The sequence below is a fragment of the Engystomops pustulosus genome, chromosome 11, assembly GCF_040894005.1.
Source record: "Engystomops pustulosus chromosome 11, aEngPut4.maternal, whole genome shotgun sequence".
NCBI classification, from domain to species: domain Eukaryota; kingdom Metazoa; phylum Chordata; class Amphibia; order Anura; family Leptodactylidae; genus Engystomops; species Engystomops pustulosus.
The window spans coordinates 69,040,961-69,067,527 of record NC_092421.1 but is presented as its reverse complement, the minus strand read 5'-3'; the positions used below and the strand labels follow the sequence as shown (position 1 = coordinate 69,067,527).

Below are 26,567 nucleotides of genomic sequence, written 5' to 3'. Positions count from 1 at the left end.
TGAGCTGTGACTGGAGTAGAAGCCTGTATATAGTAGAACCCACAATAAGCCAAAGTTACTTCTCCGTTCGTTGTATTGATGGAGTTGAACAAGTTTGCAAGACTGATACATCCATCCATGAGCACTGTTTGCAGCTTTGGCTGTGACTAGAGAATGAGATTGAATATAATGAATGTTATAGACTTAAATTCTTACAAACTTACTCTATCTCACAAAGACATGAAATGTTAGGGTCTAGCGAGTTTTAGTTGAGAAGGCAAACAAATTGTGTGTGCAGCTTTGGCTATGACTGGAGTAAAAGACGTGATGTCATCTTTAATGTATCCTCTTAGCATTCCTCCTTTCACATATACTTGCACTGTTCAAATTTTGCTGTATGATGAAGCTGATGGATTCAAGAGAATTGTGTGTGCAGCTTTAGCTGTGATTGGAGTATTTAGGTTTTCTTAATGCCAGATTAAAACAGTGAAGCAGAGTCCTTCCTTATCTCATATATAGTTGTTCTGTTGGAGTTTAGCTGCGCGACCAAGAATATGGATTCATGTAAAGGGCAAGAAAATTGTGTGTGCAGCTCTAGGTGTGACTGGAGTATACAACTTTATGTAATTCCTAATGAATACAATAGATTCTTTATCTCATTCTCTATAAATGTAGACAGTCGAGTATAGCCACATAACATTACTGAAGGATCTCAAAGAAATTATCACGCAGCTTTAGCTGGGATTGGAGTTTAAGGTTTAATGTTATTTCAGATGAATACAGTGACGCAAGATATTTGCAAAGTTACTTGCACTGTTACAGACACAACTGATGAATTTCTGCAGCTTTAGCAGGGACTGGAGGCTACAATGACAATATTGCAGAGTCTCTCTTAAGATTGGGGGTCTTTCACGTTGGTGCTCAGGTTCAGTCGCACATCTGTTGCGTTGTGTCTCTGTTTTTTTTTCAGTTTTGTCTCTGTCTCCTTAAAAAAAATGGAGGGTTTAACATCGTTTTGAAAACATCAAACGAATGTTGAATCCGTTTTTTGAGGACCCATAGACTTCTATTGCATTCTGTAATCCGTGAAAAAAATAAGACATGTTTCCTAGTTTTTTTCTCGGACAACGGATCAGTGAAAATATAAGCCAATGTAAAAACACCCATAGAAACCAGTGGCTCGGTGAGGCGTCCGGGGAAATCACTGAACCACATACGTAAAAAAAAACGCCAATGTGAAAGCCCAGAATCTGTATTTTAGGACCAGATACTTGAGCGGTGAATTCGTCTTCCCCGTAGCAGCCTCCAATCCATTACATATGGCAGTCACTTAGAGGATCCGCTCCCGCGCGAGGTCCGCATCGCCATGTGCGTCCGGCGATAGCATCCGTCCACAATTTACAAACGACGTTCATTAGGCTAATGATCGGGCTGAGTCCTGGCTCTCACTAATTAGCCGGATAATGGCTGCGGTGGCGGCGGGCGGCCATGTTCCATTGATCCCTCTAGTCTGGTTCCGTTTTATCCCTTTAAGATGATCGGCTTTCTCTTTTTCCTATTGGAAAGTTCACTTGATACATTTGTATCTACGAGAAGTTTCTAGATGTTACATGGGAAACATTGTACAGGCAGTCCCTGGGTTACGTACAAGATAGCTTCCTTGGGTTTGTACTTAAGTTGAATTTGTATGTAAGTCGGAACTGTATTTTATAATTGTAGCTCCAGAAATTTTTTTTTTTTTGTCCCAGTGACAATTAGATTTTCGAAATTTTTTTGCTGTAATGGGACCAAGGATTTTAATAAAGCCTCATTACAGACACCTTACAGCTGATCATTGCAGTCTGGGACTATAGTAACATCCAGAGACTTCACCAGAGGTCATAGTGGGCAGAGGGGTGTGTCTGTAACTAGGGTTCATCTGTAAGTCAGGTGTCCTTAAGTAGGGGACCGCCTGTAATGGGAATTGTTAACCCCTTAGTGACGGGCAGATGTCTGGCTGTGTATACACTACTGATTGCAGATCTTAAAGGGATTTTCTAGAAACTGATGATTTTACTTTTAGGAGATTTGCTGTTGCACTAAGGCGGACAATACGGACAGAGCTATTGACCTACCCCCAAGAAATAACTAATCACCTATATTCAGGGGCGCAGCTTTAGCAGTAGCAGCTCCTTTGGACCTTTAGGGTCAGGGGGCCCCACCATCTGGGGTATTGGGTGTGTAAATGCTGTATGTGTGTGCACATGTGATGTGTATATGCTGTATGTCGGTGTATATGATGCATGGGTGTATAAGGTACTGTATGTATGTGTGTGTATGCTGTATGTATATATGGTGTGTGGGTCTGCTCTGGGGTCCTGCTTCTCCTAGTTCTGCTCTTGAGCTCATTGGAAGTTTAAAAGGGCCCAGAGATGCCTTTTAATGCATATAATTGATAATCTTTTGAACCTTCTACTGATACATTTTTTTCTGATACAAAGATCCCAATCTGCTTAGAAGAAAATGTATTTTCCTGTAGTCACCACTAGAGGGATCTGTTGAGCTTAATGCATACTAAAAAAAGTTATAGTTATAAAAAGGACCTGGTAAGCTCCTGATCTCGCCCTTGTGGTGCCTGCAGGAAGCTGGAGTTTTTGCCTTTCATCAGATAACCAGATGATAGATGCTAATACTCACCTCCCTGTCCTGTCCTCATCAATAATAACCTTCTTTTTTTAGCTTTTAGGAGGGCTGGATCTCTTAGAAATAAAGCTTTATAAACTATGCAAATGATCCCAGCATTATCTCACTACATTCTCATATGATTGGGCATAGCGTGAGAATAGCAGGGGGAGAGCCGTCTCTCAGCATAGTGTAGGCGTGCCCATTGGCTGAGAGGCGTGCATAAATGACTTATGGGCGGAGCAATTAAACGCTCAGGCTCATTTGCATGGTTTGTAAAGTTTTATTTCTAAGAGATCCGACCATTCTAAAAGATAAAAAAAAAGTTATTGGTGATGAGGAGTCTTTAAAGGGGATATTCACCTTTTTATATTTGGATAGGCCATTGATAATAGTGTTGTAGGTTTCCAGCATTTTCAACCCTACACAAATTAAATCGATATCTGTTTAAGTTCTAAAAGGTTTAAAAAACATCTACCACCAGGATGAAGGATTGTAAACCAAGCACACTGACATACTGGTGTGCGCCCCCTCTGGCAGGATCTGTTCTTTTTTTTAGCTTCTTATGCCCTGGTTTTTAAGAAAAAAAAACCCTTAAAATTATACAAATGAGCCTGAGGGGCTCCATGCTACATTAACACCTATGAGCCCCTCAGGCTCATTTGCATAAAAACCAGGTAATAAGAAGCTAAAAGGAGAGCAGATCCTGCCAGAGGGGACGCACACCAGTATGTCAGTGTGCTAGGTTTACAATTCTTGATTCTCGGGGCAGATGTCCATTAAGAATAATAACCCCTTTACAAGTAGGGTTGTCCAGATAATAGCAGAAAGGCTGTAACATACTACATACCTGACACAGCAGTGTGAGGAGACACTCCTGGTGCATTTAGAGAAGCTACAATCCAGAAATATAAATAATGTTAATCATATTTCACAGCCCTGCTGCTTCGAAAAACATACACAAAGGTATGACTACACAGCTGGATGCAGAGAGCACAGCAGTGTGAGGACACCCTCTAGTGCATTTGGAAAAGCTACCATACAGGAATATAAATCCATATATCACAGTCTTACAGCTACTGACAACATACACAAAGGTCTGATTACACATCTTTCCAGGCATAATGCATAACAGTGAACACAGAGAGCACAGAGCACAGCAGTGTGAGGACACCTCCCCCCAGTGCACAATAAAGAAAAAAAATCCATATTTTACAGTCCTACAGCTATTCACAGCATACACAAAAGGGGTGATTACACAGATCTCTAGCGATGTAACAATGGGTTCAGAGAGCACAGAGCACAGCAGTGTGAGGACACATCCCCCCAGTACACAGCACAGAAAAAAAATTCCATATTTTACAGTCCTACAGCTATTTACAGCATACACAAAAGGGGTGATTACACAGATCTCTAGGGGCATAACAATGGGTTCAGAGAGCACAGCAGTGTTAGGAGACCCTTACAAGGACAATACATAACACTGGCTGCAGTCTGTATTGTTACACTTGATGCAAGGGGAGTAGTAACTGGCTATTGATTTTACACCTTCCAGAGAGAACATTTGTCTCCTCTTACTGCTGGTTTCTGTTTCAGATGAATTTAGTAACTCCAGGAAGCAAATTGTCATCGTCCGTCTTTACTTGGGTTCTGTTATTTACATAAATTTTGGAAAAATTTAGCAAAAAACACACAAAGAGCAGAAACTTATCTAGTGAGCCGAGCCTTGGGCTGTGTTCACACAATGAGGTTTGGTTGCAAATTGTCTTTGATTTATTCACCGTGTGCAGGTAAGGAATCCCGGCCCTGCCCCCGCTGTGCGTGATCCAGAAGATGTGAGTGACAGCCCATGGCTCCGCGGGTGCCACATTCTTGCGCCATTGCCGCGGAGTTCGCCATTATCTCGCTCGCAGATGATTTCGTTGTCTCTGACTGCTCAGCTATGCACGGGCCCAAATTGGTCTTGATAGGAAGAAATTGTCAGACACTGGAAACAAATTAGTTTTCTGAGACGTGAAACTCAAAATAAAAAAAAAAGCGCATGAATTTATTAATTATCTCTCTGCACAGAGAAGGAGTCGTAGTCAGGATGCGATTATTGCGCTGGGGATCGCGGCGGCCCCTGGGGAGTCCAGACTGCACATAGTCATATAGATGTTTACTGCTACATTGTAGGTGTATTATAAGACCATGTTCTGTAGAAACAAAGGGGCTCATTTACTAAAGGGTCCGTCGGACACATTTTGGTTGGGTTTCCCGACGATTTCCGTTTTGCGCCGAATTGCCCCAGGATTTTGGTGCACGCGACAGAAATCGGGGAGCAGCCGTCGGACAACCCGAGTGCAAGATAAGCACTCACATGCACCAGGAAGAAGCAGGTGAACTCCGGCAGACCTCGGCGCAGCAGCAACACATGCAGGAGCTCGGGCGCACAATCTTAGTGAATCTCGCCGGACCTGAATCCTCATCAGACACTGCAACGCGGAATCGCGACGGGACCGGGAAGTAAATCTGCCCCAATGTATCTATCTCATCCAATCAGTGAGGAGATCCCATTCTACATAACTCCACATGGAGTTTTCAAGACTAAAAACACTGATGATCTATCCAGGGATAGGTCCTAGATATCAGATACTGAGCGCCCCCACAGATCAGCTAATGCACAAACAGCTCCATATGCTGTTCAGTGGATGAAATGAGTCACTACATCTTAACCCCAATTCAAATGAATGACAGCTGGTATGCAGTAACCTGGTTTTACCACTGTAATGTGAATGTCGCCGTCTGCATCCTGTTCCATTCTCCGTATGTATGTATCAGCAGCTGAATTGTAGGGGTGCTTGGTGTAATACCCTCACCATTATAGAGATACGTTATAAATTACTCTGCCCACATAATTATCTAATATTACCCAATAGTAGGAACTACTGCACCAAAAAAACCCCTAAATGGATAGCGCCTCGTACTGTGTAGTGGTCAAGTCGTGCTACTGCAAGTGAATGGGAGATGCAGTGACCCATCTCAGCCTCAATCTCCAGTTTTGTAGTCCCTAAAGACATTGGGGCAGATTTACTTACCCGGTCCATTCGCGATCCAGCGGCGCGTTCACTGTGGAGGATTCGGGTTCTGCCGGGATTCATTAAGGTAGTTCCCCTGATGTCCACCAGGTGTCGCCGTTGCGCTAAATTCCGGTGGAGTACACTGAACTTCACCAAGCCAGGCCGGGTGCAGGTAAGCGCGTGTCAAGTGACACATTTTTATTAAAAAAATACGTCGGTTTCTCCGAATCTGACAGGTTTTCAGACGGCCACGCCCCCCCATTTCGGTCGCGTGCATGCCGGCGCCAATGCGCCACAATCTGATTGCGTGCTCCAAAATCCCGGGGAAATGCAGAGAAAAATCGGTAAAATTTGGGTAAAACGCGTAAAAACGCGATTCGGCCCCTTAGTAAATGACCCACATTAGCTCGGATCTGAAAGTTAAGATCCTTATCTTTAAAGTGGCACCAGCAGAATGTTTGTAGGTGCTATAGAACAAAAGAAGTGTCACTCCTCCTGCTGCATCTAAACTTGAATCATCTCATGTGACGTGGCTACTAGGTGCATAGAGTAGCCTTCACCACCGGAGGTGTCCCCAGCGACTCCACGCCCCAGTAGCTGCGTCATACCCCAAATTAGCATATTAGGGTATTAAAGCTTATCTAGGCAGCAGTTCCATCCAAAATTAGGCCAAAAAAGGGAGGCAGCTGCTGTAGCAATAGCAGAAGTCCTTTTCCCGCGGTAGATTTCCTTTAAGTACATATAATTTCCCCGGATACAATGTAACAATACAGCGACCTGGGAAAATACTTTGTAACAGAACTTCGCTTTGGCCCAATTTGTTCATTTTGAGCTCCTTCCCCGTTAGATCATTTCAGGTTTTTTTTACCCTGCAAGAAAATGAAAGTTTGCAGCTGCAAATATTTTGGAGGAGCGGTGACAGGAGAGATTGCACTTTGTGAAAGGTAATTAAGTCCAACTTATTTTGGGTATAATTTCCGTTTCAAGAAGCTTTTCAGATCTGAGCGAAGTGGAAAATGTTATTATATGCTATTAGAGATATGCAAATAGAAGTCACCGAATATACCGCAGAGACCTGGCAGACGCCCAGGAAATGGCGCAATCTCATATACAGAGAAAGATATGAAGATGCGTTTCCTCTATATTGAGGTGGAGAATTACAGAGGATTCTGTAAGAGAAGAGAGATGTCTACACTAACATACAGGACTGCTATAGTAATTATATTCCTGTAAATAGGGGGCAGTATTATAGTAGTTATATTCTTGTACATAGGGGGCGGTATTATAGTAGTTATATTCTTGTACATAGGGGGCAGTATTATAGTAGTTATATTCTTGTACATAGGGGGCAGTATTATAGTAGTTATATTCTTGTACATAGGGGGCAGTATTATAGTAGCTATATTCCTGTACATAGGGGGCAGTATTATAGTAGTTATATTCCTGTACATAGGGGACAGTATTATAGTAGTTATATTCTTGTACATAGGGGGCAGTATTATAGTAGTTATATTCTTGTACATAGGGGGCAGTATTATAGTAGTTATATTCTTGTACATAGGGGGCAGTATTATAGTAGTTCTATTCTTGTACATAGGGAGCAGTATTATAGTAGTTATACAGTATTCTTGTACATAGGGGGCAGTATTATAGTAGTTATATTCTTGTACATAGGGGGCAGTATTATAGTAGTTATATTCTTGTACATAGGGGGCAGTATTATAGTAGTTATATTCTTGTACATAGGGGGCAGTATTATAGTAGTTATTTTCTTGTACATAGGGGGCAGTATTATAGTAGTTATATTCTTGTACATAGGGGGCAGTATTATAGTAGTTATATTCTTGTACATAGGGGGTAGTATTATAGTAGTTATATTCCTGTACATAGGGGGCAGTATTATAGTAGTTATATTCTTGTACATAGAGGGCAGTATAATAGTTATATACCTGTATATAGGGGCAGTATTATAGTAGTTATATTCTTGTACATAGGGGCAGTATTATAGTAGTTATATTCTTGTACATGGGGGCAGTATTATAGTAGCTATATTTTTTGTAAATCGAAAGCATTATCTATCTTCTACCAAATAGATATATCTTATATACTGTAGATGCTTGTGAGGTTGTGAATATACAGTATACTGTACTTTCTGATGTAATGTTTGGTGACATGTAGATCCCTATGACACACTCCACTCCGTCCCTGCATTTGGAATATTACAATCTGAGTTATTTATGGATTGATCCTATAAGTACAGCACAATCTCCAGGTTTTCCCTATTATCAGCTCCATTATTCGGCTGCAATTCCTCTGAATGTTGTTTGTATATTTAATTCTGCAATGTTTACCCCTCAAAGTGATTGCAGAATGAACAAATCCAAACAATGTTTATTATGTGCGGAGCGACTAACAGCTCCTGATTGTCTGCTATTTAACCTTCGGCGACAGAGAGCGAAAATTTTTAGAAACCTCATGATGCAAGTTACAAGGATTTGGAAATGCAGATGTCTTTATAAGGGGTTCAGCTTTTCAGCTCACTTTAGGGGGTGTGTCTGTCTGCAAAGTGCTACGCTAAAGGGGTGTGGCCTCTTAGGAGGTGTGGCTTCAGTAAAAAGGGGCAGGCACCAGAAAGTATGCAAATGCACCCGAATAATATGAGGTGCAAAGTCCGAGTAAACAGTCCTATTCTACGCCACATCCAGCATCAGACACTCAGGCAAGATTAGCTCTTAGCTCTTGATATTTTGGATAAATCTGCCATTTATACCACATTTTTGCTGTATTACTTTACTTTATGGGGTGAATCCATCAGAAAAATGCTGATTGATTCCTAGATGTAGTGAACAGAATTGGATTGTAGTTCTGGTTGTGAATTGTGAAAAGAAAGGTAAAAGGAAATAGAAAGAATGTTGCAATTAATACAGATTTTTTGGCACGTCAATCACTTAAAGGGATGTGCCTGTCAGCAAGATGCTGACAGATTCTAATACGCAATTAACTGAATTTGATTTGCAGCTCTGATTGTGAATGTCGAAGTAGAAAATGAATAGAATCTGTGAATAGAAGTAGAAAATAGTTAGATGATCCTAGAACCTACCATGGGTGATAGGTGGATGTATGGGATGTGAGGATATATATACTTGTGTATAAGCCGAGTTTTTCAGCACAAAAAATGCGCTGAAAAATGTCCCCTCGGCTTATACACGAGTCAATACACGAGTCAATGGACGGTGGCTCCGATGCGCAGCGCTGCTCCCCCGATGTCCGTGCGGGTCCTCTTCTATCTTTTGTAACAGCCGGGAGAGAGCGATGGCGGCGCCCAGCACGATGTTACAGGAGACGGGCGCGGAAGTCAGGAGAAGACCCGCACGGACATCGGGGGAGCAGCGCTGCGCATCGGGGCCACCGGAGGGTGAGTATATAAGTTTTTTGTTTTTTTTTTAAATTCTGGGCTGGCTGTATATTACTGGGGGCCGGCTGAAGTGGCTGTATACTACTGGGGGCAGGCTGTATACTACTGGGGGCAGGCTGGGCAGGCTGTATACTACTGGGGGCAAGCTGGGGTGGCTGTATACTACTGGGGGCAGGCTGGGCTGGCTGTATACTACTGGGGGCAAGCTGGGGAGGCTGTATACCATAGGGGGCTGGTTGGCTATATACTGGGGAGGTATGTGACCAATGCATTTCCCACCCTTGGCTTATACTCGAGTCAATAGATTTTTCCAGTTTTTGGTGGTAAAATTAGGGGTCTCGGCTTATACTCGGGTCGGCTTATACTCGAGTATATACGGTAATCCTCACATCCCCACTATCTTTTTAAAATCTTTTTTGCCCTAATATGTAAAGTTTACGTCGCGGCTACTCCACGCCCCAGTAGCCTCTTTGCTCCTCCTACTCTGAGATCTTCGGCGCGCAGCTCCTCGTAGCCGCGCGCCCTCGTCTGAGTAGCCAGAGTTCTGCGGTTTTGCAGTAGCTCCACCCTGGGAGCTGTGGCCACGCAGCCGCGGGCCTGAGTTCTGTGTAGCTGCGCGCCGAAGATTTTAGGGTAGGAAGAGCAAAGAGACTACTGGGGCGTGGAGTAGCTGTGACCTGTAGCCTCATGTTCAGCTACTCCACGCCCCAGTAGCTGCTTTACAAAATTTACATATTAGGGCAATAAAGATTTAAAAACGATAAGGGGGATGTGAGGATTAGCTCTAAAAAGGGCTTTCCTCATGTCCCACCTTTATAGGTAGAATCTTGGTGGTAGGTTCCCTTCCATATACCCTAAAGCAGTGATGGTGAACCTTTTACAGACCGAGTGCCCAAACTACAACCAAAATCCACTTATTTACCGTGAGGTGCCAGCATGGCATTTTATACAGTAACTTATTGCTACCTCTTCTTCCACATCTTTCAATTGTATCGGCCGCCTGAGGCCACCAATACAGTTGACAAAAGGAGGGCTAATTCAGACTCTCATTGTAGCCTCTCTCCAGGGCAGGAAGAATGGTGGTTCTAGATAAAGGACCTCCAAATATAATGCACTTCTGTCGACACCTTCTTACTTTCCCTGCAGTTCCAAATAGCTAATAAAGTGTTGCTTTAAAACAGTGCTGAGAGCAGCATCCACTGCTGGCACCCGTGCCATAGGTTCGCCACCAGTGCCCTAGAGGGTCTAAAAGATAGTACAGTAAAATGTATCAAAAATAACAGATTAAAAAAAAAAAACTAAATATTCAAAAAAAAACCTTTCCCTAGAAATTATATAAAACGTAATAAACAGTAAAGATCATAAACAGGTCAGGTATCTTTGCGTCTCAAAATGCCCGATCTATTAAAATATAAAGATGGTCATTCCCGACGGTGAAATCCATAAAGGAAAATAACACACAAATGTCCGAAACACTACTTTTAGTCCATTTTACATCACATACAAAATTAAATAAAAAGTGATCAAAATGTTGCACACTCCTCAAATTGGTAGCAATGAAACCATCAACTAATTTTCAAGTTTTAAAAATGTAGCCCACAAGAAAGTGTCGAAAATGCGTTTTTTGCCCATTTTACCACATTTGGAATTTTTTCCAGCTTCCCAATACGCGGCATGGAGCAATAAATAACGCCACTGAAAAGTAAAATTTGTTACGCAGAAAAGCCTTCAACCAGCTCTGTACACGGAAAAATTAAAAAGTTATGGATTTTTGAAGGAGCGAAAAAAACCCGCGTTCTTAAGGTGTTAAGGTGCCACATTTGTGTCTCGACTGCACTCTACTACAGTATAGCAGTATATGGGGATTTTCCTCCTCATTCATTACAATGTGCAAATCGTACATTGTCATGAATGGGTTAAAACGAGACAGCCACGGGTCTTTGGAAGACCCGAGGCTGTCATGGTGACCAATCGCCGCTCCCCATTGACGCAACGAGGATCGACGATCTCTGGTGCCCCCTGCACAGGTAACTGCACATAGTACACACTGATCTTAGTGAATGTGCCCCAGTGGTTGCGTTTTGTCCTGTCCACGTTCCCCCGTGCGATTGTTCCTTAGCCCCGCGCCCTCATTGTTTCCGCAGCTGCCGGAATCTTTAAGTTCTTTCTTTGGAATCTTTTGTGATTCCTCCTTTGTCATCAGGCGTTGACTCGAATTGAAATCATTCTTTATTTCCCCCTTTTATTCAGAAGATATTTTTCTATATTATTATTTTTGCTGACGGGTGACATATTTACGTGATTTCTTTTTTCCTGGATATAAAGGAGTCTATGAATATTTCATACGCTCGCTCATTTCATAACGTACGTTTCGCTGCAGACGCGTTCCGTTGGCTGTCGGAGCTTGCGAATATAAGAACGTGTTTAGCTAATGGGTGCATGATGGAAATTGTCATTTTACCGCACCGTACATGGGTATTACACGTGTAAGCCTGCGGTAAATACGGCTGCTGGCGGCTCCTACTTATCCCGGACGTTTCACCATTTCACATTAAGCTGAAAGATTAAATCGGAGCAAAGCAAATAATATTCCCCCGCTCCCTTCGAGACGCACACGCCCCTCCCGCCACGCTGCTCCGGTATGTTTGTAGCCAGTATAATCTTACGGAACATTCTGAGACATTGTAACAAACGCCTTTGATTAATAATTCCCAAGATGTCTTCCCGGAAGCCGAGGAAATCAGATAAGTGAAGACTAACAGAAGTGTCGGCCGCTTCTCACTCTCTTCTTATCGCCTGAAAGTCAGAGCGCCGGTTTTCCTATTAATGTGTCAGGGGCCCCCCAGGACCACATAGAACTGGCGGCTGAGACAGAACTAACAGGAGATTCATTTCTTTAAACACAATAGCATCAGATAAGAAAACCGTAAAGAGAGCTTTCCTTTGTGAGTAGGGAAGTGCGATAGACGAGGCAGCTTCATGCGCCCCGCATGGACTCTCCAGCGCTATTGTAGCTTCTTTTACAAAAAAGTTTTTTTTTGTGTTTCACATTTTTGGGAAAGACCATCAATAATATGTCATGATCCTTGATAGATCTGCGGTCAGTCCGGGTCTGGATCTACAGCCGGTTCTTGAGTGCAATGTGGGGCATTTGCGCTAGCGCTGGTCCGCTGCATGGTCCGGCACCACCTCCACCCCGCCCAAATGGTGTAGGGGGCAGAAAAGGAGCTCTGCTCCGGGAATTGCTAAATCTCGGATTCTACACCTGTTAAATCCCTCCCCCCCCCCATTATTATAATCTTAAAATATTGCAGTTTTCCCTGCGTTTGATAGATGAATGACAGATGATGGCTTTCACCAATGCATTGCTAGGTAGATTTGGAAAGAAGGAGTAGAGTCATCTTGTTATACTTAGCGGCAAGGCAGATTAGTATATACTCATATATGAAAGATAGCTAGAAGATAGATAGGAGATAGATATATGTGCAATCTATGGGTCTAAGGGTCACGTTGTCATATTGTTCAACTTGTAACGGTCACACTTTGACATCGTCAATCTAAATGCACTAAATGTCACAGCACATGATCAATAGACAGTTCTGGAGATAGAGAGATAATACACATGTTCAAGGACTAAGTTATCATATGTAACATGACCTCTATATACTGTGAAGCATGGGCTTCTATATATTGTATAACATGCGCTATTAGTGTGTAATATGGCTTCTGTATACTGTGTAGCATAGGTTTCTATATACTGTGTAACAAGGCTTCTATATACTGTGCAGCATGGGCTTCTATATACTGTGTAGCATGGGCTTCTATATACCGTGCAGCATGGGCTTCTATATACTGTGCAGCATGGGCTTCTATATACTGTGCAGCATGGGCTTCTATATATTGTGTAGCATGGGCTTCTATATATTGTGTAGCATGGGCTTCTATATATTGTGTAGCATGGGCTTCTATATACTGTGCAGCATGGGCTTCTATATATTGTGTAGCATGGGCTTCTATATACTGTGCAGCATGGGCTTCTATATATTGTGTAGCATGGGCTTCTATATACTGTGCAGCATGGGCTTCTATATATTGTGTAGCATGGGCTTCTATATACTGTGCAGCATGGGCTTCTATATATTGTGTAGCATGGGCTTCTATATATTGTGTAGCATGGGCTTCTATATATTGTGTAGCATGAGCTTCTATATATTGTGTAGCATGGGCTTCTATATACTGTGCAGCATGGGCTTCTATATATTGTGTAGCATGGGCTTCTATATATTGAGTAGCATGGGCTTCTATATATTGAGTAGCATGGGCTTCTATATACTGTGCAGCATGGGCTTCTATATATTGTGCAGCATGGGCTTCTATATATTGTGTAGCATGGGCTTCTATATACTGTGTAGCATGGGCTTCTATATACTGTGCAGCATGGGCTTCTATATATTGTGTAGCATGGGCTTCTATATACTGTGCAGCATGGGCTTCTATATATTGTGTAGCATGGGCTTCTATATATTGTGTAGCATGGGCTTCTATATACTGTGCAGCATGGGCTTCTATATATTGTGTAGCATGGGCTTCTATATACTGTGCAGCATGGGCTTCTATATATTGTGTAGCATGGGCTTCTATATACTGTGCAGCATGGGCTTCTATATATTGTGTAGCATGGGCTTCTATATATTGTGTAGCATGGGCTTCTATATACTGTGCAGCATGGGCTTCTATATATTGTGTAGCATGGGCTTCTATATATTGTGTAGCATGGGCTTCTATATATTGTGTAGCATGAGCTTCTATATATTGTGTAGCATGGGCTTCTATATACTGTGCAGCATGGGCTTCTATATATTGTGTAGCATGGGCTTCTATATATTGAGTAGCATGGGCTTCTATATATTGAGTAGCATGGGCTTCTATATACTGTGCAGCATGGGCTTCTATATATTGTGCAGCATGGGCTTCTATATATTGTGTAGCATGGGCTTCTATATATTGTGTAGCATGGGCTTCTATATACTGTGCAGCATGGGCTTCTATATATTGTGTAGCATGGGCTTCTATATATTGTGTAGCATGGGCTTCTATATACTGTGCAGCATGGGCTTCTATATACTGTGTAGCATGGGCTTCTATATACTGTGCAGCATGGGCTTCTATATATTGTGTAGCATGGGCTTCTATATACTGTGCAGCATGGGCTTCTATATATTGTGTAGCATGGGCTTCTATATATTGTGTAGCATGGGCTTCTATATACTGTGCAGCATGGGCTTCTATATATTGTGTAGCATGGGCTTCTATATACTGTGCAGCATGGGCTTCTATATATTGTGTAGCATGGGCTTCTATATACTGTGCAGCATGGGCTTCTATATATTGTGTAGCATGGGCTTCTATATACTGTGCAGCATGGGCTTCTATATATTGTGTAGCATGGGCTTCTATATACTGTGCAGCATGGGCTTCTATATATTGTGTAGCATGGGCTTCTATATATTGTGTAGCATGGGCTTCTATATACTGTGCAGCATGGGCTTCTATATATTGTGTAGCATGGGCTTCTATATACTGTGATGCATGGGCTTCTATATATTGTGTAGCACGAGCTTCTATATACTGTGCAGCATGGGCTTCTATATATTGTGTAGCATGGGCTTCTATATACTGTGATGCATGGGCTTCTATATATGGTGTAGCACGAGCTTCTATATACTGTGCAGCATGGGCTTCTATATACTGTGTAACATGGGCGTCTATATACTGTGTAGCATGGGTTCCTATATACTGTGTAGCATGGTCTTCTATATACTGTGCAGCATGGGCTTCTATATACTGTGTAACATGGGCGTCTATATACTGTGTAGCATGGGTTCCTATATACTGTATAGCATGGTCTTCTATATACGGTGTAACACGGCTTCTATACACTGTGTAACAGGGGTTCCTATATATGGCTTGCTGGGTCTGTACATAGATGAAGATATAGAAATAATCCCCTAAAATATTTGTATTTTTCAGATCTACAGATTATGGAACAACCTATGAAAAATTTAACGAGAAGGTGGGGCTGAAGACGGTCCTTAGCTATCTGTATGTGAGCCCCACCAACAAGAAGAAGGTAAAGGCGTCTCCTTGTATAATGATATATATTGGGGTGTATATACCGGAGATGTATACACTTTTTCTCTATGGGGGAGTCCATCTGTCAGACACACTGATAAGCAAGGTTCCCCTGTAAGTAGAGAAACTACGTTTACAAGCTGGGAGCATCGCTTTACGACCCATTAAAGGGGATTCTGTTGGGTAGCCACACATTAGTGAATGATAATATGGACGGTTTGGGCGGTAGCCCGGGGCCCATGTCTTCTAGGGGGCCCAGGGTTACCCAAACCAATCGCTGAGCCTGATAATGCCCTACATGGATAAAAAAGAAGAGGACCTCGAGCCATGAAATTCTCTTACATGAGTTTCTGGTCTCTACACTTGTGTGTACAAGACCCTATCCAGGACCTTTAAAGGCCTTAAGAAAGGACCCATCCTCTTTCCTAAGTAGCTGGTTTCCAGTACATCTGGGGGCTGTCAGTCATTTAGCCTTGTGTGGGGCCCGCTTGATACACCCCAGTACACATGACAGGCTTATCTCCCCCTGGCCTCACGTATGTATATTATAGAGTATTTTTTGGGGTGTTTTAGGGTATATTATAACAGTCCTGCTGCGGACTCGCCCTACGTATTTCCAAAAATGCTGAAGTGAAGGGATATAATTGGAATGTGCTGAGCGGGAACTTTCCAGCAATGACTTAGCGAGTTCTGGAGGATTTAATTGGAAGAAGATGGAGATGTGAGAGCAGAGAACGTCAGAGTGTACAGAGCCGGAGGAGGAGGATAGAAGACGCTGGAGATGAGAGGGAAGCAGGTGCCGGAGCAGTCGTCTCATTCATCACCCTCCTCCTCCTCCTCCCGGAGCTGCCATGTACCCGCACTGCCGCTAATCACCCGCCTTTCATCTCAGGACTGTGCCGCCACATAACCTGTACATAACCTGTAGAGCATAGCGCCCCATAACCTGTATACTGTATAGTGGGATCAGAGCAGAGCGCCCCATAACCTGTATACTGTATAGTGGGATCATAGCTGAACGCCCCATAACCTGTATACCGTATAGTGGGATCAGAGCAGAGCGCCCCATAACCTGTATACCGTATAGTGGGATCAGAGCAGAGCGCCCCATAACCTGTATACTGTATAGTGGGATCATAGCTGAACGCCCCATAACCTGTATACCGTATAGTGGGATCAGAGCAGAGCGCCCCATAACCTGTATACTGTATAGTGGGATCAGAGTAGAGCGCCTCATAACCTGTATACCGTATAGTGGGATCAGAGCAGAGCGCCCCATAACCTGTATACCGTATAGTGGGATCAGAGCAGAGCGCCCCATAACCTGTATACATTATGGTGGGATCAGTGCTGAGTGCCCCATAACCTGTATACCGTATAGTGGGATCATAGGGGAACGCCCCATAACCTGTATACATTATGGTGGGATCAGAGCAGAGCGCCCCATAACCTGTATACCGTATAGTGGGATCAGAGCAGAGCGCCCCATAACCTGTATACTGTATAGTGGGATCAGAGCAGAACGCCCCATAACCTGTATACCGTATAGTGGGATCAGAGCAGAGCGCCACATAACCTGTATACTGTATAGTGGGATCAGAGCAGAGCGCCCCATAACCTGTATACTGTATAGTGGGATCAGAGCAGAGCGCCCCATAACCTGTATACTGTATGGTGGGATCAGAGCAGAGTGCCCCATAACCTGTATACCGTAAAGTGGGATCAGAGCAGAGTGCCCCATAACCTGTATACTGTATAGTGGGATCAGAGTAGAGCGCCCCATAACCTGTATACCGTATAGTGGGATCACAGCATAGCGCCCCATAACCTGTATACTGTATAGTGGGATCAGAGCAGAGCGCCCCATAACCTATATACTGTATAGTGGGATCAGAGCAGAGCGCCACATAACCTGTATACCGTATAGTGGGATCAGAGCAGAGCGCCCCATAACCTGTATACCGTATAGTGGGATCAGAGCAGAGCGCCCCATAACCTGTATACCGTATAGTGGGATCAGAGCAGAGCGCCCCATAACCTGTATACTGTATAGTGGGATCAGAGCAGAGTGCCCCATAACCTGTATACCGTATAGTGGGATCACAGCATAGCGCCCCATAACCTGTATACTGTATAGTGGGATCAGAGTAGAGCGCCCCATAACCTGTATACCCCATAACCTGTATACTGTATAGTGGGATCAGAGCAGAGCGCCACATAACCTGTATACCGTATAGTGGGATCAGAGCAGAGCGCCCCATAACCTGTATACTGTATAGTGGGATCAGAGCAGAGTGCCCCATAACCTGTATACCGTATAGTGGGATCACAGCATAGCGCCCCATAACCTGTATACTGTATAGTGGGATCAGAGTAGAGCGCCCCATAACCTGTATACTGTATAGTGGGATCAGAGCAGAGCGCCACATAACCTGTATACTGTATAGTGGGATCAGAGCAGAGCGCCCCATAACCTGTATACCGTAAAGTGGGATCAGAGCAGAGCGCCCCATAACCTGTATACCGTATAGTGGGATCAGAGCAGAGTGCCCCATAACCTGTATACTGTATAGTGGGATCAGAGCAGAGCGCCCCATAACCTGTATACTGTATAGTGGGATCAGAGCAGAGCGCCCCATAACCTGTATACTGTATAGTGGGATCAGAGCAGAGCGCCACATAACCTGTATACTGTATAGTGGGATCAGAGCAGAGTGCCCCATAACCTGTATACTGTATAGTGGGATCAGTGCTGAATGCCCCATAACCTGTATACCGTAAAGTGGGATCAGAGCAGAGCGCCCCATAACCTGTATACTGTATAGTAGGATCAGTGCTGAATGCCCCATAACCTGTATACCGTAAAGTGGGATCAGTGCTGAACGCCCCATAACCTGTATACCGTATAGTAGGATCAGTGCTGAACGCCCCATAACCTGTATACTGTATAGTGGGATCAGAGTAGGGCGCCCCATAACCTGTATACTGTATAGTGGGATCAGAGCAGAGCGCCCTATAACCTGTATAGTGGGATCAGAGCAGAGCGCCCCATAACCTGTATACTGTATAGTGGGATCAGAGTAGAGCCCCCCATAACCTGTATACCGTAAAGTGGGATCAGAGCAGAGCGCCCCATAACCTGTATACCGTATAGTGGGATCAGAGCAGAGCGCCCCATAACCTGTATACTGTATAGTGGGATCAGAGTAGTGCCCCCCATAACCTGTATACCGTAAAGTGGGATCAGAGCAGAGCGCCCCATAACCTGTATACCGTATAGTGTGATCAGAGCATAGCGCCCCATAACCTGTATAACGTATAGTGGGATCAGTGCTGAACACCCCATAACCTGTATACCGTATAGTGGGATCAGAGCAGAGCGCCCCATAACCTGTATACCGTATAGTGGGATCAGAGCAGAGCGCCCCATAACCTGTATATTGGGATCATACTGGAGCGCCCCATAAAATGTATACTGTAAAAGAGATCATACTGGGGCCCCCCATAACCTGTATACCGTATAGTGAGATCATAGCTGAACGCTCCGAAACCTGTATATTGTATAATAGGATCATAGTGGAGTGCCCTATAACCTGTATACTGTATAATGGGATGATAGCTGAGCCCCCTAAAATCTGTATACTGTATAATAAGGTCAGAGCTGAGCACCCCAAAAACTTGTATACTCTATAATGGAATCATAGGTGAGCACCCCAAAACCTGCATACTGTATAGTGGGATCATAGTGGAGCACCCCATAACTTGTAAACCATATAATGGGATCATAGTGGAGCGCCCCATAACCTGTATAACATATAGTGGGATCATAGTGGAGCTGAAAGTTGAAACAGAAAGCTGAGACTTCATGTTTCTTCAGCCACCACTAGGGGAAGCTCAGGAGTCTATTGTATACTGTGTTATTTATTGCAGTAAAATTTCTGCCTTGTAGCAATGTGTGGCTCTGTATACTTAATAACTTTATCCATGCTTCTGTCTATCTAATTATCTATCATCAATATCATATATATGTATCCATCTTTCTATCTATCCAATATCTATCTCATATCTATCATCTATCTATCTATCTATCTATCTATCTCATATCTATCTATCTATCTCATATCTATCTATCTCATATCTATCTATCTCATATCTATCTATCTATCTCATATCTATCTATCTATCTATCTATCTATCTATCTATCTATCTATCTCATATCTATCTATCTATCTATCTATCTATCTCATATCTATCTATCTATCTATCTATCTATCTATCTATCTATCTCATATCTATCTATCTATCTATCTATCTCCTATCTATCTATCTATCTATCTATCTATCTATCTATCTATCTATCTATCTATCTATCTATCTATCATCTCTCTCCTGTAGTATTTCTTCTCTACCCTCTGAGTAATTCCGTTACTTCCCAGATAATAAAGCCGGGGAGAGAACTTTATATTTCCGTCATAAATGCAGGTGTAGGAGCTGTGACAATAATTCTGAAAATTATTAGAACAGTTGCGGGGACTCGGGAAATGAGATGTGGAGTTCTCCCTCAGGGGGAGATATTTATGTCTAATTAGAACAACAAGATCCTGGATGTTATTCAACTCAGGAAATGTATCGCATAAAATACCCAAACCCTCAAAAAATATGGGAAGTTTCTCATAATTTTCTCTGGTCGCGGCGCTCGATTAGCATGTAAATGTATCCAGAGCCGGAAAATGAGCAGATACACACCGACTAATGAAACTGTGGTGAGAGAGAAGGAAGACAGTGGGAGGGGGTAGTCCTCAAATATGACAAACACCATAAGGTATAACATCACCAGTGAGCGCAGCTCTGGAGTACAGGATAAGTAATGTCATGTATGTACACAGTGACTGCACCAGCAGCAGAATAGTGAGTGCAGCTCTGGGGTATAATACAGGATGTAACTCAGGATCAGTACAGGATAAGTAATGTCATGTATGTACACAGTGACTGCACCAGCAGCAGAGTAGTGAGTGCAGCTCTGGAGAATTATAAGGGTTGTACATTTGTTGTCCATATGTTTTTACTTGTCTAATCACAAAGTCTTTAATCATTAATTATATTGAACATGCAGAGGATTAGAGCAGTTTTCGGGACGGCCCTTGTGACATTCGCTGCTCCTTTTCTTCCTACCGTCTCCCGTTTCTTCTGACAGCCCCTTATTAGTCTGATACTATTGCAGGCGCTCATTAGCGGCTCTCGGATTAGCAGCTATTTGGTGCAGGAGAGAAGTGTAACATCTACCTCTAATTGATTTACTTGTGAGAAGGATAATTACTTGGCAGGGATTACGGATGTACATTGCTCCGCTCACAGGACCATGCAGGAGGCGTTTTTCTTGTGGATTTTTTGCAGGAAAATAATAATCACCTCTAAGGCGCTGTCTTAAAGCTTTAAACATCATTTTGGAAGCTATTCCTGGATTAGTTCATATTTGGATTAGGAATGAAACTGAGGGATGTTCTTGGCCTTGGGTATTCAGGTGACCCTTTCACCTATAGAGGATTTTTTTCCTTAGGGAAGTTACCGGGTTGCTACCACTGGTGCAGTCTCCGTTCCCTGTTGACTGAGTGGCATGAGAGACACCAAGTTAAATCCAAAAGGTTATTATTAGAGATGAGCGAACATGCTCGTCCGAGCTTGATGCTCGGTCGAGCATTAGGGTACTCGAAACTGCTCGTTGCTCGGACGAATACTTTGCCCGCTCGAGAAAATGGCAGCTCCCGCCGTTTTGCTTTTTGGCGGCCAGAAACAGAGCCAATCACAAGCCAGGAGACTCTGCACTCCACCCAGCATGACGTGGTACCCTTACACGTCGATAGCAGTGGTTGGCTGGCCAGATCAGGTGACCCTGGGATAGACTAGCCGCTGGCCGCGCTGCTCGGATCATTCTGTCTCTGGATGCCGCTAGGGAGAGAGCTGCTGCTGGTCAGGGAAAGCGTTAGGGTGTTCTATTAGCTTACTGTTAGGCAGGAGTGATTCTCAAAGAACCCAACAGCCCTTCTTAGGGCTACAATAACGTTCTACTTTTTTTATTTTAATTTGCATCTTTTACCATTTTGTGAGGAATTAGCAGGGGGACTTGCTACCGTTGTGTTTAGCTCTTAGTGGCACACATATCCATAGCAAAGACCGAAGTGGGAAAATTCAGTAGGGGTTGGATTTCTATTAGGCAATAACTCAGTGTCATCTCATCTGGCATAGTAGTGTGCTTCCTTTGATACTTGGCTAGAAAATAGCCATAGGAGAATACAAATAGCTTCTTGAAGCCTACAGTAGCGTTCTATATATTTGATTTCTGGTTGATCTGCTGGTGGCTGTAGTTTCTGCAGTGCATGTACTTGCCAATTCTGAGCAATTTGTAGTGAGACTTGCGACCGCTGTGTTCTGCGCTTAGTGGCGCACATATCCATAGCAAAGGCTGAAGTGGCAAAATTCAGTAGGGGTTGGATTTCTATTAGGCAATAACTCAGTGTCATCTCATCTGGCATAGTAGTGTGCTTCCTTTGATACTTGGCTAGAAAATAGCCATAGGAGAATACAAATAGCTTCTTGAAGCCTACAGTAGCGTTCTATGTATTTGATTTCTGGTTGATCTGCTGGTGGCTGTAGTTTCTGCAGTGCATGTACTTGCCAATTCTGAGCAATTTGTAGTGAGACTTGCGACCGCTGTGTTCTGCGCTTAGTGGCGCACATATCCATAGCAAAGGCTGAAGTGGGAAAATTCAGTAGGGGTTGGATTTCTATTAGGCAATAACTCAGTGTCATCTCATCTGGCATAGTAGTGTGCTTCCTTTGATACTTGGCTAGAAAATAGCCATAGGAGAATACAAATAGCTTCTTGAAGCCTACAGTAGCGTTCTATATATTTGATTTCTGGTTGATCTGCTGGTGGCTGTAGTTTCTGCAGTGCATGTACTTGCCAATTCTGAGCAATTTGTAGTGAGACTTGCGACCGCTGTGTTCTGCGCTTAGTGGCGCACATATCCATAGCAAAGGCTGAAGTGGGAAAATTCAGTAGGGGTTGGATTTCTATTAGGCAATAACTCAGTGTCATCTCATCTGGCATAGTAGTGTGCTTCCTTTGATACTTGGCTAGAAAATAGCCATAGGAGAATACAAATAGCTTCTTGAAGCCTACAGTAGCGTTCTATATATTTGATTTCTGGTTGATCTGCTGGTGGCTGTAGTTTCTGCAGTGCATGTACTTGCCAATTCTGAGCAATTTGTAGTGAGACTTGCGACCGCTGTGTTCTGCGCTTAGTGGCGCACATATCCATAGCAAAGGCTGAAGTGGCAAAATTCAGTAGGGGTTGGATTTCTATTAGGCAATAACTCAGTGTCATCTCATCTGGCATAGTAGTGTGCTTCCTTTGATACTTGGCTAGAAAATAGCCATAGGAGAATACAAATAGCTTCTTGAAGCCTACAGTAGCGTTCTATATATTTGATTTCTGGTTGATCTGCTGGTGGCTGTAGTTTCTGCAGTGCATGTACTTGCCAATTCTGAGCAATTTGTAGTGAGACTTGCGACCGCTGTGTTCTGCGCTTAGTGGCGCACATATCCATAGCAAAGGCTGAAGTGGCAAAATTCAGTAGGGGTTGGATTTCTATTAGGCAATAACTCAGTGTCATCTCATCTGGCATAGTAGTGTGCTTCCTTTGATACTTGGCTAGAAAATAGCCATAGGAGAATACAAATAGCTTCTTGAAGCCTACAGTAGCGTTCTATATATTTGATTTCTGGTTGATCTGCTGGTGGCTGTAGTTTCTGCAGTGCATGTACTTGCCAATTCTGAGCAATTTGTAGTGAGACTTGCGACCGCTGTGTTCTGCGCTTAGTGGCGCACATATCCATAGCAAAGGCTGAAGTGGCAAAATTCAGTAGGGGTTGGATTTCTATTAGGCAATAACTCAGTGTCATCTCATCTGGCATAGTAGTGTGCTTCCTTTGATACTTGGCTAGAAAATAGCCATAGCAATAGGATAGGATTGTTTGGTTCTAAAAACTCAAAAAAAAACAAAAAACACAAAAAAAAACAAAAAACACAAAAAAAACACACAAAAAAAAAAAAAAAAAGTAAAAAAAAAAAAAAGTTATAACTCTCATTTTAAAAATGTTTAACCCCAGGGCTAGGGGTAGAGGACGAGGGCGGGGACGTGGGCGTCCAACTACTGCAGGGGTCAGAGGCCGTGGTCCTGGGCGGGGTGAGACACCACCTGCTGATGAGGGAGCAGGGGAACGCCGCAGAGCTACACTCCCTAGGTTCATGTCTGAAGTTACTGGGACTCGTGGTAGAGCACTGTTGAGGCCAGAACAGTGCGAACAGGTGATGTCGTGGATTGCTGACAATGCTTCGAGCAATTTGTCCACCACCAGTCAGTCTTCCACGCAGTCCACCCATGTCACCGAAATCCCCACTCCTCCAGCTCCTGCACCTCAGCCTCCTCCCCCCCAGTCTGCCCCCTCCCAGGAAAATTTGCCATTTGAACCGGCATACTCTGAGGAACTGTTTTCTGGACCCTTCCCACAGTCACAAACCACTTGTCCGGTTGCTGCTGAGCAATTTTCCGATGCCCAGGTTTTCCACCAGTCACAGTCTGTGGGTGATGATGACCTTCTTGACGTAGTGGAAGTGTGTAAAGAGGTGTCCGACGATGAGGAGACACGGTTGTCAGACAGTGGGGAAGTTGTTGTCAGGGCAGGAAGTCCGAGGGGGGAGCAGACTGAGGGATCGGAGGATGATGAGGTGACAGACCCAAGCTGGGTTGAGAGGCCGGGTGAACACAGTGCTTCTGAGACGGAGGAGAGTCCTCGACCTGAACAGGTTGGAAGAGGCAGTGGTGGGGCCAGACGGAGAGGCAGGGCCAGAGCTGGTGCATCAGCGCCACTGTCAACTAGTGAAGCTCCCGTGGTGAGGGCTCTTGCGGCGAGGGCTAGATCTTCAGAAGTGTGGAGGTTCTTTAAGGAAACACCGGATGACCGACGGACTGTGGTGTGCAACATTTGCCAAACCAGGCTCAGCAGGGGTTCCACCACTACTAGCTTAACTACCACCAGTATGCGCAGGCATATGAATGCTAAGCACCCCACTCAGTGGCAACAAGCCCGTTCACCTCCGGCCGTGCACACCACTGCTCCTTCCCCTGTGTCAGCTGCTAGTCAGCCCCCTGCCCAGGACCCTGGCCCAAAAACCCCATCGTCGCCTCCACGATCCTCCACAGCATCCACCAGCGTTCAGCTCTCCATACCCCAGACGCTGGAGCGGAAACGCAAATATAGTGCAACCCACCCGCACGCCCAAGCCCTTAATGTGCACATCTCCAGATTGCTTAGCCTGGAGATGCTGCCCTATAGGCTAGTAGAGACCGAGGCCTTTCGCAACCTCATGGCGGCGGCCGCCCCTCGGTATTCGGTCCCCAGCCGCCACTACTTTTCCCGATGTGCCGTCCCAGCCCTGCACCAGCACGTGTCAGACAACATCATCCGTGCCCTGACCAACGCCGTTTCTGACAAGGTCCACCTGACCACGGACACGTGGACGAGTGCTGCCGGGCAGGGCCACTATATATCGCTGACGGCACATTGGGTTAACTTGGTGGAGGCTGGGACCGAGACTGACCCTGGGGCTGCTCATATACTGCCGACGCCGAGGATTGCGGGGCCTACCTCGGTCCAGGTGTTTCAGGCCTACTATGCCTCCTCCTCCTCCCACCCCTCCTCCACCTCCTCCTCCGAACTACCATCCGTGGGCACGGCGCCATCAGTCGGTAGCTCTAGGCACAGCAGCAGTGCCGTCGCTAAGCGACAGCAGGCGGTGCTCAAACTGCTGAGCCTAGGCGACAAAAGGCACACCGCCCAAGAGCTATTACAGGGCATCACGGCGCAGACTGATCTGTGGCTGGCACCGCTGAACCTCAAGCCGGGAATGGTTGTGTGTGACAACGGCCGTAACCTGGTGGCGGCTCTGCAACTCGGCAGACTGACACATGTGCCATGCCTGGCCCATGTGTTAAATCTGATAGTGCAGCGTTTCCTCAAGACATACCCCAATCTGTCTGATTTGCTCACGAAGGTGCGCCGCATCTGTGCGCATTTCAGGAAGTCCAGCCCAGATGCTGCCACTCTCAGGGCAGCGCAGCGCCGCCTCCAACTGCCCGCTCACCGACTGTTGTGCGACGTGCCCACGAGGTGGAATTCAACACTGACCATGTTATCCAGAGTTTACCAGCAGCGCAGAGCGATTGTAGACTGCCAGATGTCAACTTCCACCAGAACTGGTAGTCAGGTCAGTCAGCTTCCTCAAGTCTACAATGAGGAGTGGACGTGGATGTCTGATATCTGTCAGGTGCTGAGTAACTTTGAGGAGTCAACACAGATGGTCAGTGGCGATGCCGCCATCATCAGCCTCACCATCCCGCTGCTTGGCCTGTTGAAAAACTCTCTGGTCAGCATGAAGTCGGAAGCTTTGCGCTCGTCACAAGAGACGGGGGAAGAATATTCCCTTGTTGATAGCCAAAGCACCCTGAGGTCTGTTTCTCAGCGCATATCGGAGGAGGTGGAGGTGGAGGAGGATGAGGAGGAAGAGGAGGAGAATGTTGGCGAGACACAAGAGGGGACCATTGTTGAGTCCTTCACTGTTCAGCGTGTATGGGCAGAAGAAGAGGAGTTGGAGGAGTTGGAGGAGGAGGAAATGGACAGTCAGGCCAGTGAGGGGAGTGAATTCTTACGCGTTGGTACTCTGGCGCATATGGCAGATTTCATGCTAGGCTGCCTATCCCGTGACCCTCGCGTTCAAAGAATTTATTCCAGCACCGATTACTGGGTGTTCACTCTCCTGGACCCACGGTACAAGCAAAATCTTGCCACTCTCATCCCTGCAGAGGAAAGGAGTGTGAGAATGCATGAATACCAGCAGGCCCTGGTGCACAAGCTGAAACAGTATTTCCCTTCTGACAGCGCTAGCGGCAGAGTGCGTAGTTCTGCGGGACAAGTAGCGAGGGAGAGTAGGCGAGCAGGCAGCTTGTCCAGCACTGGCAAGGGTACGCTTTACAAGGCTTTTGCCAGCTTTATGTCACCCCAGCAAGACACTGTCACCTGTCCCCAGTCTCGGCAGAGTAGGGCTGATCTTTACAGAAAGATGGTGAGGGAGTACGTAGCTGACCATACCATCGTCCTAAATGATCACACAGCTCCCTACAACTACTGGGTTTCAAAGCTGGACATGTGGCACGAACTGGCGCTGTACGCCTTGGAGGTTCTTGCCTGCCCTGCCGCTAG

At 44.8% G+C, this 26,567-nt stretch overlaps 1 protein-coding gene across 1 annotated transcript in view; it reads left to right on the top strand.

The window, feature by feature from the left end:
• Positions 1-26,567, top strand: part of SORCS3 (sortilin related VPS10 domain containing receptor 3) — a 417,809-nt gene that overhangs the window by 131,318 nt on the left and 259,924 nt on the right. Inside the window, exon 3 of the mRNA XM_072130504.1 lies at positions 15,145-15,244. Within this exon, the coding sequence (XP_071986605.1) occupies positions 15,145-15,244 (100 nt within the window). The remainder of the gene's footprint in view (positions 1-15,144; positions 15,245-26,567) is intronic.